This window comes from Balearica regulorum, chromosome 2 (genome assembly GCF_011004875.1).
Source record: "Balearica regulorum gibbericeps isolate bBalReg1 chromosome 2, bBalReg1.pri, whole genome shotgun sequence".
Classification (NCBI taxonomy): Eukaryota; Metazoa; Chordata; class Aves; order Gruiformes; family Gruidae; genus Balearica; species Balearica regulorum.
In genome coordinates this window covers 113,303,332-113,322,742 of record NC_046185.1, presented here as the reverse complement: position 1 = coordinate 113,322,742, position 19,411 = coordinate 113,303,332, and the positions used below count along the sequence as shown (strand labels likewise).

The following is a 19,411-nucleotide window of genomic DNA, read 5'->3' as shown; positions in this document are numbered from 1 at the left end:
GCTTTTTCCTGTCTGTTTTTGCAAATACAGAACCAGAGAATAAACATGGGAACTCCTGGATCAGGACGGAAGAGAACTCCAGTGAAAGACAGGTTTTCTGCAGAAGATGAAGCTCTGAGTAACATTGCCAGAGAGGTTTGTGAATTTCAAATTGTTTTAAATTCAGAAATAGGGATGAAAGCAATCTCATTATCTAGAAAAAAGTTTTTTTAAGCTGTGCATTATAAAGTGTAATTAGCCAAAAATGTGAGAATTAATACAAAGAGTATTTTTGATCAAAAAATCATTTACTGAAATGTAGTTACAATGATACATTAGTTGTATGATTAATGTAACTTCACAGGATCACACTTAAGCTTAGCAGATATTTCTACAGATAGTTACATACTTTAAATAATTGTTAGCTAAAGATAAATGAGAAATCTAGTTGCTGTCTCAGATCTAAAACTAAAAAAAAAAATCACATTTATCCTATTGCAGTGTGTAGTATTCTTGAGATGGTAAGTATAGTGTATTAGCATTGAATGAGTAATAGTCATTATTAAAAGATATTTGTCATATACTGTGTTTAAATGTGAAAAGTCACATTTCTGTCAAAATAAACCTAATACATACACTCTACCAGACTTTGTTATCAGAGTCACCACCTGAAAAAGAGAGCTGGAGGTAACTGGCCAAAATGCAATTAACAAGAAGTTGATATAAAGGGGAATTTTGTATACAAAGGGGAATTTTATCCCACCGGATATAGGAGGGAGGCAGCTGGAATTTAGAGTCTTACAGATGTCTATTTGGACTTGAGCTCTTCTGGGAGGAAATGCTGTGACTTGGAAACAAAAGCCTTAGTACTGTTTGTATACAAACGGATACAGAAGCTTTGAGCTACACTATCTACAAAGCTGTTCACCTTAGTTGACATAAATGAATGCAAAATGCAAATTCTAATTGACCTTGTAATATAAATTGTTGTCTATATGTGTGTGTGTATAGTATATGTAGATATATATGTGACTGAAGGCAAAGGGAATGCTCTGTCACAAGAAAGATAGTTTTCATTTAGTTGGTAACTTTTCAGAAAGCTATGTTCACACCAAATCTAATGGAAGTTCTTGCCCTACCAGATATGTTCTGTGTGGGGCTTGGGGTCATGTACAGTCTCACTTGGTTAATGAAGGAAAAGGAATCTGGCTTTAAATTTCTTTTGAGTATTCTCTACATGGTTCCAGTACAGTAACATCAGCTTGCAACTTAGCCTGGGAAAAAAGGTCTGAATAGTAAGGTGAAATAAGTATTATCTTACTTAAAATTACTGTGGGGCTTTGTTCTCTTACATTGCTAAGCCCCACAATGAAAATTTGAGCATGAGGGTAAATTAAACAAAAGTGAAGGTTTGGGTTTTTTTTTTTCCCCCCTTAATGATGAATTAAACTAATACTAGGTCTCACAGCCAGAGGTCTGTGTAGGATAAGCTGGTCCTTAGATCCCGTGTCAGACAGCAACTGTTGTCATTGAATTGGTAGCTGTAATTTCATAGTATTAACCAACTTACTCTGGAGAAAACTCTTACTTTAAAGGAACGGAATACCTTTCTTAGGATACAACAGCAGAGGCCAGTGAACCAAATTAAGTTCTGTCTTCACGTAACATCTGATTTTACTGTGCCATACATATGCCTTATCATTTGAGGCTGGGGAAAAGTTTTCAGTTACCATGCTGACATAGGGCATGCCAGTTCTCAGTACATGAATATATAGAGTAGATGTACTTTATCATTCTGAGGCCATTATCTCAGCAACATGGCTTGCTTATCTTTTTGTTGTCAAAGAGTGTTCTGTTCTTCAACTTCCTCTTCTGAAATTACCTTTTTAGCAGATGTTACTTACAACAGTTGAATTGAGTCCTGTAATCCAGAAGTCAGATGCCTTGTGAGGAAAACAGTCATAAAAGGTGTTCTAGGTATCAAGAGATGATGAACAGAATATGCTGAAACAAAAGTCCGGCACTTAGGGTGATCTGCATGGAAAAACTGCGTGAAAGTGCTCTGGGATTCAGAGCAGTCACAAAATGGCAGTAGGAATTACCAGAGTTTGTGATACTAGCAAAAATTTTAGTGTAGTGTATGAAATTTCAGGGGTTTTCCCCCAAAAGTTCAGATTTCAGAAAGCACTAATCTAATTCTTTCTCTCCACTCTAATTTGACAAAATGGAGATTTCCTTGTACTATGGGACATGTCAAAAATGTGATATTCTTGTTTTGGTACCAACAAACATCTGCTTTCTAGGAAATTTTGTGTAAAGAATTCTTTGGTACTGATCAATAAATTAATTTCTATGTATTCATTTTTCTGCACTGATTGAATCTGATGTGTCATCTTATATAAAAATATTTTATAGAAGACAAGGGCACTATCAAAGGATCTGAGGGGCTTGGTCAAACTACTTCCTCCTTGTGAGATTTCTTTCATTTTCTCCATCTTTCCTCCACATCAGAAAACTCTTCCTGTTGGTTGTGTCTCCACCCCTTTACTTTGAGAGCTCTTTCATAGCTTTTGCTTGCTGTAGGAGTTTGCATTGAGACAAGCTCTGCAATGCCTCTGCACTAAAACAACGCACAAGTATGCTAAAACATCAACACTGGAGTGAATTACTGCCTTATTTCAAGAATTCTGAGTTACTAGACCTCTTTCTTCAGGACCTACTCTGTATTCTGTTGTGTGTTATCCTTCCTGGCATTGAATTCCCTGTGTTCACTGAAACTGAGGAAGAGTAAAGGTGATGTACATATCCAGGGACAGGGATCTATGCATCCTTTTCTGGAAACAATGCACTTTTTATATTATTCAGTGTCTTGTGAGACTGATTGCAGTTGATCAATTTGGAAGTCTTACCTTGGTACAACAGGGAGGATTACCAGTTTATCATGTTTGTTTCAAAAGCTGTAGAAACAGGTGGTAGGTTATATTGTCCAGGTGTTCACTGCAAGGAAAAAAGGAACTCTGAATGTCAATGCACCCAAGTACTTTAAAGTGGAGTATTGGCAAGTGTCTTCGGATTATAGCAAGGTTAATTTGAAGTAGGCTCATCTCTTATTTAAAAAATAAATTAAAATGCCTATCTCCTGAAAATATGAAGAATTCCTTCTCTAGCTGTTATAATGGATTCCGAATCTGTTGGCTTTCTCAGATTGACAAAGAATATAAACTAGCTGGTACAGAAGACAGTTTCTTCTGTCTCATAGAAAGTTCTGCCTTTCCAAATAACAGGTAGGGTTTGTCTAGTGTGACTTCAGGCTCCTGTCCAGATTAGGTTCTTATGCGGGAATCCTTTTTGTTTAACACATAACTAAATAAATAAAAACTGAGGTTTGTATTCTTAAGGTTATATTCACGGTCTATGCTGGATACAGCTGACATGATCTCAAGATCTGTTTTCTCTGCAGTTTTGTTGTGGAGATTCTCTGCCTATAAAGCTGTCTTGTGGACAGAGTATCTTCAGCTGACATTGCATCATTGCTTCACTTGCCTTTGTAATTAAAATGATCACAATTTGTCTGTAAAACAGTCGTCAGTAACCTGTTGTCACCAGGTACCTCTTATGATTACTTGAGACCTCTTTCTCCAAGACCAGCCTTACATGCAAGAACAGAGGTTTCGGTCACTTCTGTGTTCTTACATTGACTTCGTTTCAAGCTCAGATACAATGAACATCATGCCAGAAAGTGAGAAGAATCTGACTCTTGTCATCTCTTGACATCTTGTCTTTGTAGATGCTGGATGATTTTTCAATGTATTTTTTAATAAGAGATGACTTAATTTTTTAAGCTATTTCTACTTTAGTATTAATTCAAAACTTTGTTGTTTTTAATAGTGGTTAAGAATGTTTTATAAGAGATAAGGTATTCTAGAGATTTTCTGATCTATATGTGGATCTGTATAATAACGAAAAAGAATAAGAAGCATCAGAAACAAAGAATCCTAAACCTTTAAATCGTGTGAACCTTAAGATTTTGTTGTTTTTAGTCCTGCTTTGTAGGCGACTGGAGAAAGAGTAGGCACATCAGAAATAAGTGGAAGGAAGATACTTCCGAGGAGATATAAGAAACACATTTGGCACATGAGTGATGGTGTTGCCTTGGCTCCATGAGGAGATGAGGGTAGAAAGTGTGGAAATGAGACTACAGAAGAAATGAGCAACAGAAGAGAGAAATAAGAATAAGTAGAAAATTATGAAATAAACTTTATATTGCAGTATGTACTAGTGTATTTAAGAAATAGAAAATGCCCATCCGGATACTTTGCTGGAGCTGGCAGAACGTGCTGGTGTTGGGTCAGATTCCCCGCGGTAGAACGGAGCCAGGTACCTCAACTCTGGGGCGGGGGCGGTGCTGTCGCTGCTGCCATCTCCTGGCACAAGAAAAACTTAACTTGCCTGGGCCTCCCGCCTTGGAAACGGCGTATCCCTGACAGAGAGAGAGAGAGAAGTTATACGTATTGTAGCCCGTGATGACAAAATAATTGTAATTTTTCAATGAAGAGCATTCATTTATTTTCAGAGGTGAATAACATATTTTAGTATGGCCTACATTTTGTCCTTACAAAGCTTTTATCCTGAATCTGAGCTAATCAATGAATCGCCTTCTCTACAGTATAAAAATTAAAACCGAAATACTATTTCTTTCTAGTGAATTCCTTCTTGCAAGCAAGGGAAAGGAGAAAGATGCCTGTCTATGGTATGGAGACAGATGTTATGCTCCTCCTTGTTCAACATGGGGGGAAGCTTCTACCATATCAATTCTGGGTACTATTACGCTTATCTTGGTGAAAAACTAGATTGTTGCTGTGAAGAGACTAAGGAAAAACACACCAGAAAGGAGTGATTCCAGACTCAGCCTCGCAAAGGCATTCAAATTAAAATCTGGTCTTTTTCCTGTTCTCTTTTCTTTCTTGCCAAAATACCTTGGATTTAACTGAAGAACTAAATATTATCCTTGGAAGTTGAGATAACATGGTTTGAAAGGTTTACAAAAGATTGTGGCAGACTATGTATTAACAAAAAAAAGAGAGAAAATGGAATAAGCAGAGATGGTTTTCTAAATGACTGTAAGTAGTTGTTAGTAATTGGGTTTTCAGTGAAAATAAGGAAACTGACCATGTCACCTGTAATGGCAGGAGAACATTCTCCTGCTACCCATATGTTTACTAAACATATGCAATAAAATAACCTAATCAAAGTGAGTACTGCTTCAAGGTGGTAGCTTAACTGCTTGAAAACAGCCAGAATCATCATATTCTTCTAGAATGAAATGCTGCTTACGCAGGTGCAAGGAAACATTACCTTTTTTTTTTTTGCATGTAATGCTTTTTGATACCTATTTGGAAAAGAAGAATTCTAGAACTCAGCGGTGAGCAGATGGCTTTGTTTTGTCACTCAGAGCTAATACCCGAAGAAATACAGATATGGCACTTGGTTTAAATTCACATATTTGTCCTTAGAGTAGAAGGTAAAAGAAAAGGAGTAGTATGAGTGTGTTCATACACAAAAAAAAATTTAAAAATTACAGATTGAGTTATTAATCCTTTTTTTCCTCTCCAAACAAAGTCTTGAGGGCTTCTTCCTTGTGGTTTTTTTTTCCTATTCTTTTGTTACAAAGATCTTTGTAGTCCTCTATTTCCTTTCTCGATCACTTCTTTTAAAAAATTCGATGCAAAATTGTTGTAACTATACCTAATGGCTCCTACTTGCCCTGCAGAATATATAACCAAGCAATTTCTTTCCATTTTAGCCACCAGTGTAAGTGTACTGGTATGGCTCTAACAGGTTTGGAAACCTCATCTCTTATTTGCAGTTGAAGTTTTTAAGTAAATTCAGCTATCATATTCCTTTTTAGCAGCTGGAAGAAGCTTTTAAAGTGTCAGATTTGCTACATCTTGGACAGTCCACAGATTAACTTTACTTCAGGAAAATAGGAATTTGATTTGTTATATCATTTTAACAAGCTGTACTTCAATTAGATGATATTGTAATATATCTTTATCATAAATAATATATTTTATTTAAGTGTGTCTGGTCTAAAGACTGTGTAGAGAATAATGACCGAAACTTAAATCAAGACTGTAGTGGCTAGTCTGTAGTTTTCTAAGGCTATAATTTGTTTAATGCTAGCTGTAGAAAGCAACCTGTTCTGACTCCCAAGCTCTTCTGAGCAAGGATTAGTGATGTCTTTAGAATACTCTTTTTTTCTAATTAAATTAGTATTTCAATCAAATTATAACTTGACTGCCTGTCCTTTTGCTGGTTTTTCCTCTCCCTTCTCCAAAAAAATAAAAAATAGTCTAGATCTCCTTTCTGTGCTGCTTCTATAGTTCAAACAGCTTCATATTTTCAACTCAGTTCACTCGCCAAAGCTGTTGTGGCACTGTATTTCCCTTAGTAGATATTTAAACACTTTATTTCAATGTAGCTGAGGAATTTAATTTGTGAAGAGTTTGTTGGTAGAAATTTGTTTCACAATTTTTATGGGCTTTCTTCAGTAATACAACAGTGAACAGTAGCACCCAGGAAGAAAACTATGTACTGTTGAATTATGGTTACTTCTTTATTAATGTTAATTTTGAATTTCAATTACATAGTTATGAAGATTTGTATGAGTGCTCTATTAATAACCTGAAGTCTGCTCTCCAACAATTCTGCTGAGACTAAAGAATTATTTGGTATGACCTTTCAAACAATAATGCAATTTGTCTCTTGCTTTAAGTTTTGGTGAAAGAAGCCCAAGAACTGCTCTTTCAGTTAACTTGCCAACTTCTTTGTATTTTTGAAATTTTGTACTTTTTTAGAGGAATCTAGTTGCTCAGATTAATGTAATACCAAAACATTTTTTTTCTAAAAATTTTCTCTAAAAAGATAATATTTTTTTCTTCCTTCATGTCAGGCACCTATTTTATGACAAATGTTTGTAGAATTTTCCTGTATTTTGTCAAGGGTTTAGTAAATTGGAAGAAATGGAGTCTCCCCTCTTTACTGTAGGAATGTGAAAGTTAGGTCTTTGGCTGTAGGACTAGGAGAGAGTGGTGAAATGTGAATTGATTTTTTTTGTGTGTGTGTATGCGTGTGTGAATCAGTAAACAAATGAACTTTTTGTCTTTAATAATAAAGCCTTGCCAGAGTCTAAAGGCTACACGTGTCTATTTACTGATCTATAGACAGAACTAAACCCAGGCATATCAGCTGTTTGAGTCCTTTCTCTTCTTGTGCTGCACACATATCTGTGTGAACAGATAGTTTGTGGGATAGAGCTGTGATTGCGGACAATTACAGAGTAGGGCTGCAAGCAATAAAAGGTTTCCTGTTGCATGGGAATTCCCTTGCTTTTCTTGTGTGCTGTCATCAGGTAGGAATAAGAGTAGCTTTATGCTGCTCTAAAAAAGGATTACATCGTGGCAGTCAAAAGTGCTGACACAGACTTGGAATCATTTCATCTGAGTATGCAAAATATAGAAAAACAGTCTTAATGAGTCATTTGAAGTTAAACCAAACTGTTTTAAGTAATAAAGCTATAATGTGTTTGCTTTCTTTGTTGTCGTTATTTGATAAATATCTTTGTACCTGTAGTTTAATCTTAAACTGAGTTAAATACTTCTTTCTTTTTCATGAAGCACAGTAAAAGATAGTTATTTGCAATTGTCATGAATTTTGCAGGTTTCTAATGTTTTACATAAACCTATGCTGTGATAGTGGCAAAAGCAGGAAAAAACTATCCTTAACCAAAGGCAAAATTCCATTGAATTTTACATTTTTAAAAAGTTCTATAAAATCAAATGTTTTGGATGTTAAGAGTTCTGATTTTTTGGCTGCTGGTGTTTCTCATAAGTTTTTAATTAGCATTAGATAGACAACTGGAATTTGCAGTGGAAAACTTGTCTTCAATGGTTTAATATTTCAAGAATTTAAGAGAAAATTTTCATCAACTCATTATTCACACATGAAAAAATCGAGCTTGTGTTTTCTCAACTATTAGCTTTATGTCAAAAATCATTGCCTTATGTACTTAATTAACTTGATTAAATTTGAGGTAGCATTTAGGGTCTGAAAGTGTGTTTCTTTTTTGGTTGAGGCTGGATAGAAAGTGAAGAAAATACATAGCTGTATCTGCCAATAACCAGGTTTCACAAGCAGTGCAGGAGATGTCACTGGCAAAAAAAATCTCACAAGGGGGGAGATCTCACTACTGTTTGTCCTGCCCATCCCTTTTGCTGGGGCTGGTGTTCGTAGGATCCCAGTACAAGACAATTCATTTCACTAACACAGCAGAAAACTACTTTTTGTTATTGTTGCTGACTTTTGGCTATGGTAGTTATTTAAATTGGCTTACAGCAGATTCTGAACACTGGAGCTGTGTCCAAGGAAGGTGATGGGAGTATAAGGGCTTGAATAGAGAGGTAGGGAAGTCCCTTTTTGATGATGGTGAATGTTTAAGTTAGGTCTTGTGGAACTGTAACCTTAAATTTCTTTCTTACATTTTGTCCAATAATAGATTTGATTTTATGATTGCTGTTGGAAGTAATTTGACTTCTAAGTTATGTTTACTTTTTGAAATAATTTCAAATGATAGCAGAGCCTTTAAATATGACATGAACAGTAGTGGTTTAATATCTCTGTTTTGATTCTTTCTTTTTTGTTTTAGTGTCTTTCTGTGGCCAAAGATTCTGCAGCTGCATACATGCCTGTTAAATACTATGCTGTCGTGGTTTAACCCCAGCCGGTAGTTAGATACCACGCAGCCACTCACTCTCCTCTCCCTGCAGTGGGATGGGGAGGAGAATGGAAAAAAAAAAAACACCAAACAAAACCAAAACTTGAGAGGTTAAGATAAAGACAGTTTAATAGGATAGCAAGGGAAGAGAATAATAATATATATTAAAAACCAAGTGATGCACAAGTGCAATTGCTTACCATGTGCAGAAGGAAAAAACCCAACCTGATGCCCTGTTTCTTTCCAAGCAGCAATCCCACCTCCTGGCTAGCCTCCCCAGTTATATACGGAGCATGACACTATATGGTAGGCAATATCCCTTTGGCCAGCCTGGGTCAGCTGTCCTGGCTGTGCTCTCCCAGCTGCTTGTGCATATGGCAGGGCCTGGGAAGCTGAAAAGTCCTGGACTTAGTGTAGATGCTACAAGTACCAAGCAACAACTAAAAACATCAGTGTGTTACCAATATTATTCTCATTCTAAATCCAAAACACAGCACTATACTGGCTACTAGAAAGAAAAATTAACTCCATCTTAGCTGAAACCAGCACATTTGCATAGGCAAAGCCCTGTTAAAGTCTGCAGGACACAAATTTTTAGATTTAGTAACAGTTTTTCTGAACTCAGTTCTATTATCAACATGTAATTCTTTTGACTAGTAATGATATCTGTAAAGACTTGGGTATATATCCTTTCTGAAATTTCATTCTGAGAACTCTGATTTCTTCACTACTTATGTATTGTGATGTTAGAATCTTAATTTTGTGATGAGATTATTGAGTATTCAAACCATTATACAAAAAAATGTGGTTTTAACTTCCAGTATTTTCAATTTGCTTGTAGGCCGAAGCCAGGCTTGCAGCCAAGCGGGCAGCTCGAGCAGAAGCAAGAGATATACGTATGAGAGAGCTGGAACGACAGCAAAAAGAGGTAATATAAATCATCAGGAATTACTGCAAACCTTTACTAAAGTTCTTAGTGTATTTTATTTCTGTACTTGCATTGCATTTTGTCTTTTGGTGTAATTCAGCTGCATGATAGTATTTTCAGCATCAGGGAACTGTTAGCTTCTCTCTCCTCGTACCCCCTCCTCTTTCCCCTTAGGTTTTATATCTAAAAGGATAACTTGCTTTGTATTTACCTGTGGATAGCACCTCAGAAAATATTAATCTGAACGTTCATTTTGAACTTCTTTAATAGTTATGCTCATATTGTGGAAAAAATCTGCTATACATGTTAGCACTCTTGCTTTCAAATGAAAAATAAAATATTTTTAATGTGACTTAAATTCTAGCTTTATAGGCAAATTCAGATGCTTGGATGCTTTACCTTTAACAAATGCAGTAAATTCAATGCTAGCAATCAAGATTGGACAAAGATTAATCTAAATGTTTATCTTTAGATATTTAAAAGGATAAGGCTTTCTTATTACTGCTCATTTGATTTTTGAATGAGCAGTAGAGAGAACATGATGACAATGTCCAGAATTCAGGCTTGCATAAATAATTTTGCATAGAGAGAAACAGCTTTCAACTTCTAATGTGAAGTTTAATATTGTCTAGATTTGAATTACTAGATTTGTGGCTGAGTCAGCTGGTGACTTTTTTGCTTTTATAAGAACAATTACTTAACACGTGTGGCAGTTTCTTTGCTTCTTGTTGCCATGCAAAAGGTCCATGTAAATACGGATACCTGGCAGCACAGCATAATTAATAAACGTGACTATAACCAAAATGTACGCTGCCTCTGTATAGGATAAATAACTATATGAAAAAGTAGAGAGAATTATTTTGCTCTATTTTTAATGTATTTATAATATACTTAGTAATTGGATGATTTGGATGTGTGACTTTGTATGTGCAGTTTTCAGTCAATTTCTTCTCATGGATTATACAAAAGTGTTCACAATAAATACCTATTTTCAGAGTCTTTTTTTTAAAAAAAATAGAGACATTTCCACATACAGTTGTGTGTTGCTCCACACATTTCTCCTTAAAAAAAAAAAAAGTTTGCATTTCTTGAACTAAAAACCTAGAAATTAGATTCTCTGCAGTCTGATTATTTCAGTGTTATTCCATTTGATTCAGGTTTTGACATAGCATGCAAAAGATTGAGAATTTATTATTTATCATGATTACATTCAAATCCATGTAAATGCTGATATTTGGGGTTTTTTTTTCCTGTGGTAATAACAAGTGCAACTTACAAAACATGGTTTTGCCTCAATTTTACATGGTTCTCATTATTCTGTACTTTCAGTTTTGTAACTGCTATAGGTATCTGATATTATACTGAACATTACATGGCAATTAACTTTTTCCGATTTTTTTTATATAGGAAGCCAGTCTTGTTTGGTGACTGATCTATATTGTAAATGTCTTTCTGGTTTCTGTTTTTACATTCTGTAGTTTTCTCAGCATTCATATGATAGAAAATGGGCTCATATCCAGAAATGGATGGTAGGCTAAAACCACCTGTTGTGCATGTTTTTGCCACTCAGAGCACTAACACAGGATTTGGAGGAAGTAATTTACTAATGGCTTGCTGTGTGTCATGTCAAAGTGTTTTATTATTGAAAACAATTACATATAAACTATGTATGGATGTGGATATGCTGAGTACTTCATGGCAGCAAAAGACAAACTATGAAATGAGGTACTTTTCTTGAAATATTTTTTTTTCCACCATTTGCTTGCTTAAAGTCACGAATCTACTTAAAATGCAATTACATTAGTTTCAATCTGGGTAAAGATTTTTCCAATAGTAAGTGTTATTTCAGTTTCTACAGTTTGGGGTTTTTACTCTTTCTTTATTAGCAGAATTGCATGTTTCCCCTTTAAGTAAGGTGGCAAATGCTAGTCTTTTCACTGATGATTAAGTCACTTCTATGACTTACAAAAACTAGTTGTAAAAGATTTTAAAACAAAACAAAACCAGACACCCCCCCTCCCCAAATCCAAAAGACTCCACCCCATGCATCACTTGCATCCTTTTACCCCTTGCTTTCAATTAATAATGATAAAATATTTGACTGTTCATCTATTAAGATTAAATCCACTAAGCAGGAAGGAGTAGAGATAGTTGAGTTACAATTGGAGAAAGCTGCAGTTCAATTTATACTAATTTAGTGTGATGTTTCTTTAAAGTTCCTTTCACAAACTCTTAAAAAGGCACATGGGAGATACGAGTTCCTTTTTATGTTTTCATAGAAGCATTGACTTTGTGAATGTTTTGAATCAAGATTTAAGTAATTCATACCGAGAGTAACCATCATTTCAAATAGTTAAAACTACCATGGCAGTTAATCAGCATTTTTGTTGAGAAATGCTAGAACTGTGCGCCTTTCACATATAAGTTATTTGTTTTCAATATTTACTGTAGTACTTATTTTAACTGTCATTGTAAAGCAGAATTACCTATAGAACTTCAAATTGATCAATTTGTTTAAGAAGCCTTGTTCCTATAATAGAGGAGAAAATCTGAAACATGTATGAGGAAACTGAGAATGGTCATCTCTATTACAGCTAAAGTAACTTTGTAAAATGTTCACAATCTGACTGTAGTAATTATATAGTAAATTTCTTACTAATGTTCTTGTAATTTTGTAAGGCTTTTACTTTTTTTTGTTTTACTTTAATTTCTTAGTTTAAAAAATCTTTTACTTTTTTCTGTATTAATACAGTAAACAGAAGAAAGATTGACTACTGAACAATAATTATTACTTATATTAACCTTTGTTATTTACATCTCCTAATGTAGTGTGTTGTTATACTTAACCGAATCAGGTGAAATTACAGTTGTTCTGACTTTAAGGAGTTCACTTGCCACAATGGATTATTCAAAATAATATATAGCATTAAAAGCATGTTTCTCACCTTTGCTTGCTCTTACTTTGTCGTCATCTTTTTTTTTTTTTTTCCTTTCTGTGAAATAACTCTGCATTTCTTCTTTCTCAGGAAGATTCAGAGAGGGCCAGGTATTCTCACCGGTCCAGTCGACATTCATATTTGGTTTGTGTTCAAACTGTATATTTTTCCATCATGGCCTTTAAAAAAAAAAAAAAGTTTGTGTTTTGGTTTCATGTTGTTAGGGAGCAGATGATGCTTTAAGTCTTCCAAGTAGTAGCAGTTTTAGAGTCAGTATTTTAAGTCATATATAATGTTAAAGTTCATCTGGTATTTTATTTCCATCAATGTTAACAAGGTAGTTTATTTTTATGTATTTCAATCTTTGCATTTAAAAAGAATCTCAATTGTTGCATTTTAATTCTTTGACTAAGTTTTTACTATAAATACCTCGTACTTTCTTTCCTCTTCTGCATACATTTATTTACAGTCTATTTTCGTTGCTGAAAATAATTGCATATGTGTTTGGAAACTGTTTGGAAATGTATGTAGTTCAACAATCGATTATTTGGAATAACATATTTAATGATGAGTTTTAAGTGTCATCTTTTAGTCTTATTTCAGTCTAATATGATCGATTTCCTTTTTAAAAAACTGAGTAATTGTACTCATTTAGGCTTCAGATATTGCCAACTGTAAGAATTGACTTGTCTTGAAATGGTAGAGTATTAAGATTCCTACATAAGTTGTCAGTTGTCTTATGCTTACTTACTACACATTAAATCTCATGGTCAGTTTTGAAGGTGCTATTAATGATCAAACACCAGTCTAATTTAGGTAATTCCAATGGGGGGGGGGGAAATCTCTTTTCCATTTTCCCTCTCATAAATTCTGCAAAAAGGCAAATTTTATTTAATAAAGTAAATACTACTGCTGACTCAGTCATCCTGAATCAATGCCACTTACTGAAGATGAGTAAATACTGATTTGTAACTTGCGCTTTCATTCCAAACTGATGCTGAAGGTCATCTGCTCACTGTTGTGTCTTTTCTTGCACTTTAAGTATTACTGTGTTTCTATAATATTTGTGGAAGAAAAAGTAGTAGTACCTTAGGATAGCAGAAGAGTTTGGTATGATGCAGGGTTTTATTTCTTTGAGAATGTGGGGCTGTATTATTTGTTAGTGGTGAAGTCTTACCTGAATGATGTAAGATATCCCAAAGACTGCTAATAGATGTTGCTATTAAAAAAAAAAAAAGTTTTATTGAGGGTTTGCAAATACTTTCCTGATTTTAGTAGATTTGCCTAGAAATCAGCTTGTCATTAATCTGGATATATAGGCCAGGAGAGGGACAAATTATTAAAATAAAAGGGTTGGGTTTGTTTATTTTGGAAGGTGGAATAAGCTGTTTCTTTGTGTGACTTCAAAAAAAAAAAAGTGATTGTCACTTACTAAGAGATTTCAGCAATTAAATATAATCTTTGATTAACTGAATTTCGTGTAATGTCTTGCCAGTTCTGGTGTTAAATGTTTCTGCAATTGATTATAGGTATTTTTACCAAATCATTTAAATCAGGTACTGCTGACTACTTTGCAAACAGTAAATGGTTTACAGAAAAAGTATGTAGTGTTATACTATGTGGCAACACTTATAAACTTACGAGCTGGTACAGATTTGCTCAGATCGGCTCTTGCCTTGGTTAACAGACAAAATATGCTAAGGAGGAGATTAAATATTTTACCCTTGACTAAAGAATAGGACTTGATCTCAGCAGATAACTGAGTTCGTTTTGGGGGGTGGGGTGGCTTACCCAGAATTTCTCTGACTGCCTCAGTTTTGTGCCTTTCAGTGAAGTTAGACAGTTACCTTTAGAGCTTTAAAAATATTTTATATATTGATATATTTTTACAATTTCATTCCTAAGACTTCTTTGGATGTCAGTGGGTCTCACAGGAGCAGAGCAAGTACCTCCAGAAGGAGAGATCTTGTGGTGTGTAGCCCGGGATGAGCATGCTTTGATGTGTTCACATTATAACGTTTTCTGTGTCTACTTACCAAAGCAGTAGTTTGGTGAAAGCATGTTTCTCTATGGAAAACAGTATTAATTGGCCTGCTGCAATGACTGATGTAATTGAACACTTTGTGATAGCAAGTTTGAGGGCTTAAAGTGTTTTCTGTCTTGAAGATAACTTCAAGTTTGAAGGCAATTAGTCTGTCCAGTCTCTCTCTTTTAATGTCCTCAAAAGAGAAGTAAAATAGTGGCAAAGGTTGTGCATCAACCTTGATGAGTACAAAGATGTTGCTAAAAGTTATGGCAGGAAACCTTTTTTCTCAGTTGTGTTGCCATGTTAGTCCTACAGTCAAGGCTGGAATACAAACAGAAGTTTTACCTTGTCAGAAATGGGTATTTTTGTACAGTTTGTGGTAGTCCTAGTTTAGGCAACTGAAATATTTGTTAGTAGACTGTTAAGCTGTTACTAGTTAAGGTGTAAGTTAAGTGTTGTGATGATAATTGTTATCTGAGTGATCTATCTCCATTTTCTGATAGCAAGATTACTTATCGGTAGGTAATAATTAAAGATAAAAACTGTTTAAAAAAAATGGTTAAGTTGGTTAAAACAGGTACAGTGTCTTATGGGTCTTGTGTAGTAATACTTTTAGCAACACAAAAAGGTACCATAGTCTGTAAATTACATTAACAATATTAAATTATTATTTAATTTACTATGAATATTGGCTATATTGGAATTATTGAAATAATACGAAAACTATATGAAATAATATGAACTAAACCTGACCTATACTAATTATAAACAAATATAAAATCTAAACCCTGGGAATTTTTGGTGTTGTTTTGATCTCTAGAAGGAGTTTTCAGACATATCAATAGACAAGAATAATTTTTTTCTTGTAATCCTCTCAGTAGTTCTCATGTTGAAAATTACACTGGCTAATACTCTAGTGTACTAATACTATATCATGTAATGTTTTCAAACTACCTTCAATTTCTGTTTTGTTTTTTTAAGAAAGCTTAGAGTGATACTAAATAACACTTTGGATTGTGCATTACCTACAGTCAGAATAGTTAAGTTATACCTGTGAAATTTTAAATGAACTGGAAAAAACAAGCTTGCTTTGAAATTTAAGATTTGTATGTTAAAAAGTATAAACTCCACAAATGTTGTTGTTCTTGAGTGACAAGAAACATGGGGACACTGGCTAAGCTATTATTATAAAGCTGTTTTCATAAGTATATTATTAAGAGTTGTGGAATCTGGTAGACAAGCAGTCTCTTTACACACAGGTGGCACCTTCATCCCACTGTTACTCATTTTTCACATGCTTGCTCCTTTTGAAAACACCGTTATTCCTCCGCTGATCCCAAGATGCATCCTCTGTAGGCAGTAACCTCCCTCAGCCTTTAAGGTGCCCTGGTGAGCCCTCGTATCATGATGGGTTTCACACCTCGACAGTGGGGATGACTGGTGGTCCTCCAGGCTCCTTTGCCTGTGTGGAAATGAGTCCTTTTATCATATAACCTAACAAATACCGTCTCAGTTTAATATAATCTACCGTGCTCTGCTTAATTATTTAAAATTCTGTTGCCAAGACCAGATGAAATATTTCATAAACCTACTGTTCATTTCTTAAACCTACTGCTGTCCAAAATTATCTCACTTATCAGTGTCTCATGTTGTTGAGAAAAGAAACAGTTTTTATGGAAAAGTGTTCCAGCCTCAGAATGCCCTTTAGAGTGGAAAAATGGCATTCCTTCATGTATACATTTTCATAATTACTAGAACACATTCTCTTGTAATTTCCTTTTAAGTCTTAGTCATACTTTGAAGAAAAAACAGCTAATTTTTTTTTTTAACTTCATGATTTTAATTTCATTTTCTTTTACTTCAGTACGACAGTGCTAAGGATAGATCTACAAGATACTCAGTTCCTGTATGTTAAAACTTTGCATGTGTTTGAGTGAAGACTGCTTTTGTGCTTTAAAGTGTAATGACTAACTGGATACTTTAAATTATTGATTTTAAAATATATAAATTTGGACTATGACACTTTCAGACCTAGAATAGTGGTATGATTCTAACACTTTCCATAGAATGCATGTATAAACTTTCTCTGGGAGAAAAATCTAATGAAGTCATATATTACAGACAGCTGTCTTACAGGAAGCACTTTTTTAGTATTTATCTGTTATTTCTAAATTTTGTAGTGAAGTGACATACAGACTAGACTTGGAGGACATACTTTTTTTTTAAAAAAAAAGCGTATATGTGCATGTATTTGTATTCTCAATTTCCATATACAAACTTTTACTTAATCTAATGGAAAACTATTTCAGTCCTGAGAAAAAGCAGGTGGTTTGCATAGTTTTACTTAAAAAAAACCAAAAATTTAAAAAAAATTCCTTCTTATTCTTATGAAGTGCATTACATTCTCATTAGTATTATGCCAAGTAAGATTTGTATGTGTCTTTTAAGCAGAGACAAGCACCAAGTACCACTAAAAGGAATATGTAAGCAACTTAAACTGAATTTGTTTAAACAGCAGTGTTAGCTGAATTAGCCACAGATAGGCAAATGCAGGATAATGCTTAAAATAGTCTGTAATCTTAAGCTTTTTTAGTTTATTTGGTTTACATTTTTTTTGTGAAATGTGAATGCTGGCTTAAGCCAAGACTGTTAATGAGAGATAAGGTTGGTTATGGTTTCACTTAATAGTTCTTTTTTACAGAGAGATAAAAGTATGGCCTGTTAGTTTAATCACGTAGTTAGAATTTTCTGTCATGTTTCCATTGTAGGTGATAAATATCTTAAATCCTTATGTTTGACTTCTTTATATTTAAGATGGAAGATGCTGTTATATGGCGATAATAATTTTCTAAATTTTATTCTTAGAGTCATGCTTACAGTGAATCTCATAGTTCAAAGAAGAAAGCTGCTTATTCCCATAAAGATTTATTGGTTAGTTTTCTGCAATAATATTTGTTATAAATATACTAACTGTGTAGAGTTACATACTAATACAGTTATGGATAAGTTTATTAGCTTGCTGACATATGCATACATGTTTTCAGGGGGAAAAAAGTACTGACCAAATTATGACGTAAAGTTGAGTGTTTGAAACTGCATTTGTGTCAGTGGAATCGCATGAATGGAATCAGCTGAGTAGAAACGATGTTCTGTTGGAGGCCTGGGGAAGGCTCTAGGAAATATTAAAAAGTGGCACTTCTTTGTGTTAAAGTTTATTCAGTCAGGATGGAGATAGGTGTTTTACTTATACTTTGTCCCTTATCAATTAGAGATATTTTAATTGGAGATGTAAAATAGAGTAAGGCTGATTTGATTTAACATAAACCTTGGTGTTAACCCAGTGAACCATTGAGAAAGGCATGTGTATTATTGTGATATTCCAAAAACTATTCTAGAAAGTTCACTGTGTAACTTATGTGCATATAGTGTCCAGAAAGTAAATTTTTTTGATGTCATTTTTTGGAGGGTTTTGGCACTGATGAATTGGCAGTTGCATCAGGCGTTGGGGGAGTTAAAGCAGCAGTGGGTGCCTGTGTTGAGACAAGGCTGAAATAATTTTTATATTTACTTATGTGTGTTACAGCATTTCTCTGTGCGCTTTTGAGGTACTATTTTCCTGTTCCCTCAGTTCTTAAATAAATGAGTAATATGAATCTTTCTGCCTCCTACTGAGATACAAAGTACTACGTTCTGAAAGCACTACTATTTGCCATATCTTCATCTCTCTGTTTTTCCTTCTTTATACGTGTATGTTAATTTTTTCCTCACATATGCAATCTGTAGGCAGTGTCAAAAACCAATAGAAATAAGCCAAAGTATAATCGCTAGGCTTTCAGTGTGCATGCATGGGGTGAAGAACAGCGATAGGGTACAGATTAATGCTGATCACATAAACATCCATCCCCCATTAAAGTCTTAGAAATTTCTGTCCTTCTGTCTCCCCAAACACTCTGATTCAGGATGGTATCTAATTAAAAAAAAAAAAAAGCTAATTATTAGCAAGTTTTGTCAATATGTTTTTCATGTATTTCATGCTGCACTTGTCAGGATTTAGATAAAATTTTCAGAGTTTTCTTATTTATTAGGGACAAAAAAAACCCAAAGTATTTACTACTCTGGGCAGGGCATTTAAAAATACAGATAATGATGATACACAGAGTACATAAGTAGTTTTTGGATTTCTTACGCTTTACTTGCTTCGGAAAGTTGTATGTATTTGGGGTCAACCACAGGGAAAATTTTTACAATGTTCTGTACAAGTTCTAAGTTTGGGAACATTTGAGCAATGTTGAGAGAGAACTTTTATTTACAAGATCTACAGATGTGACCTTTGTTTTCTCTTTCCTTTTTTCACCCCCACAGAGTGGAATTTACTATGATCAAAGAAATTATAGCAGCCTTAGATATAGTAAACCAGTTCCTTCCTACCATACTCGGGTCTGTCTCTTCTTCCTATATTAATTTTGAAAATGTACATAACATACTTGTATTTGTGTTTGCTTACTTATGCTATATGAAGCAAACTTCTTTCTTTCCTTCTGTAACACTGCAAATTATTACAGCTAATAGTTACAATTGTATTTCTTGCTTCTAAGGGATGCCTTTTCTAAAATGAATGGATAACATGCAAGTTACTGTGTTCTGCATATATAGGGTTTAAAATGTAAAATAGCTTCTGTTTCATGGTTGCTGTATGATATAAAGGAAACAACTAGCAGCTATAACACTTGCTTTTTCAAAGTCCTGTTTTTAAAAACCACCACCTACTT

The 19,411-nt window shown here is 34.3% G+C and overlaps 1 protein-coding gene across 21 annotated transcripts in view; it reads left to right on the top strand.

The window, feature by feature from the left end:
- The window catches only part of LRRFIP2 (LRR binding FLII interacting protein 2), a 58,691-nt gene that overhangs the window by 11,740 nt on the left and 27,540 nt on the right, over positions 1-19,411 (top strand). For 9 of the 21 annotated variants that reach the window (XM_075745420.1, XM_075745428.1, XM_075745421.1 and 6 more), the window contains exons 2-9: positions 31-135; positions 9,594-9,680; positions 11,159-11,209; positions 12,707-12,760; positions 14,522-14,587; positions 16,507-16,548; positions 17,508-17,573; positions 19,005-19,079. In XM_075745420.1, coding sequence (XP_075601535.1) covers positions 46-135; positions 9,594-9,680; positions 11,159-11,209; positions 12,707-12,760; positions 14,522-14,587; positions 16,507-16,548; positions 17,508-17,573; positions 19,005-19,079 — 531 coding nt within the window. In that variant the 5' untranslated portion in view covers positions 31-45. The remainder of the gene's footprint in view (positions 1-30; positions 136-9,593; positions 9,681-11,158; positions 11,210-12,706; positions 12,761-14,521; positions 14,588-16,506; positions 16,549-17,507; positions 17,574-19,004; positions 19,080-19,411) is intronic. The other 12 variants (XM_075745441.1, XM_075745438.1, XM_075745439.1 and 9 more) reach the window with 5 other exon arrangements.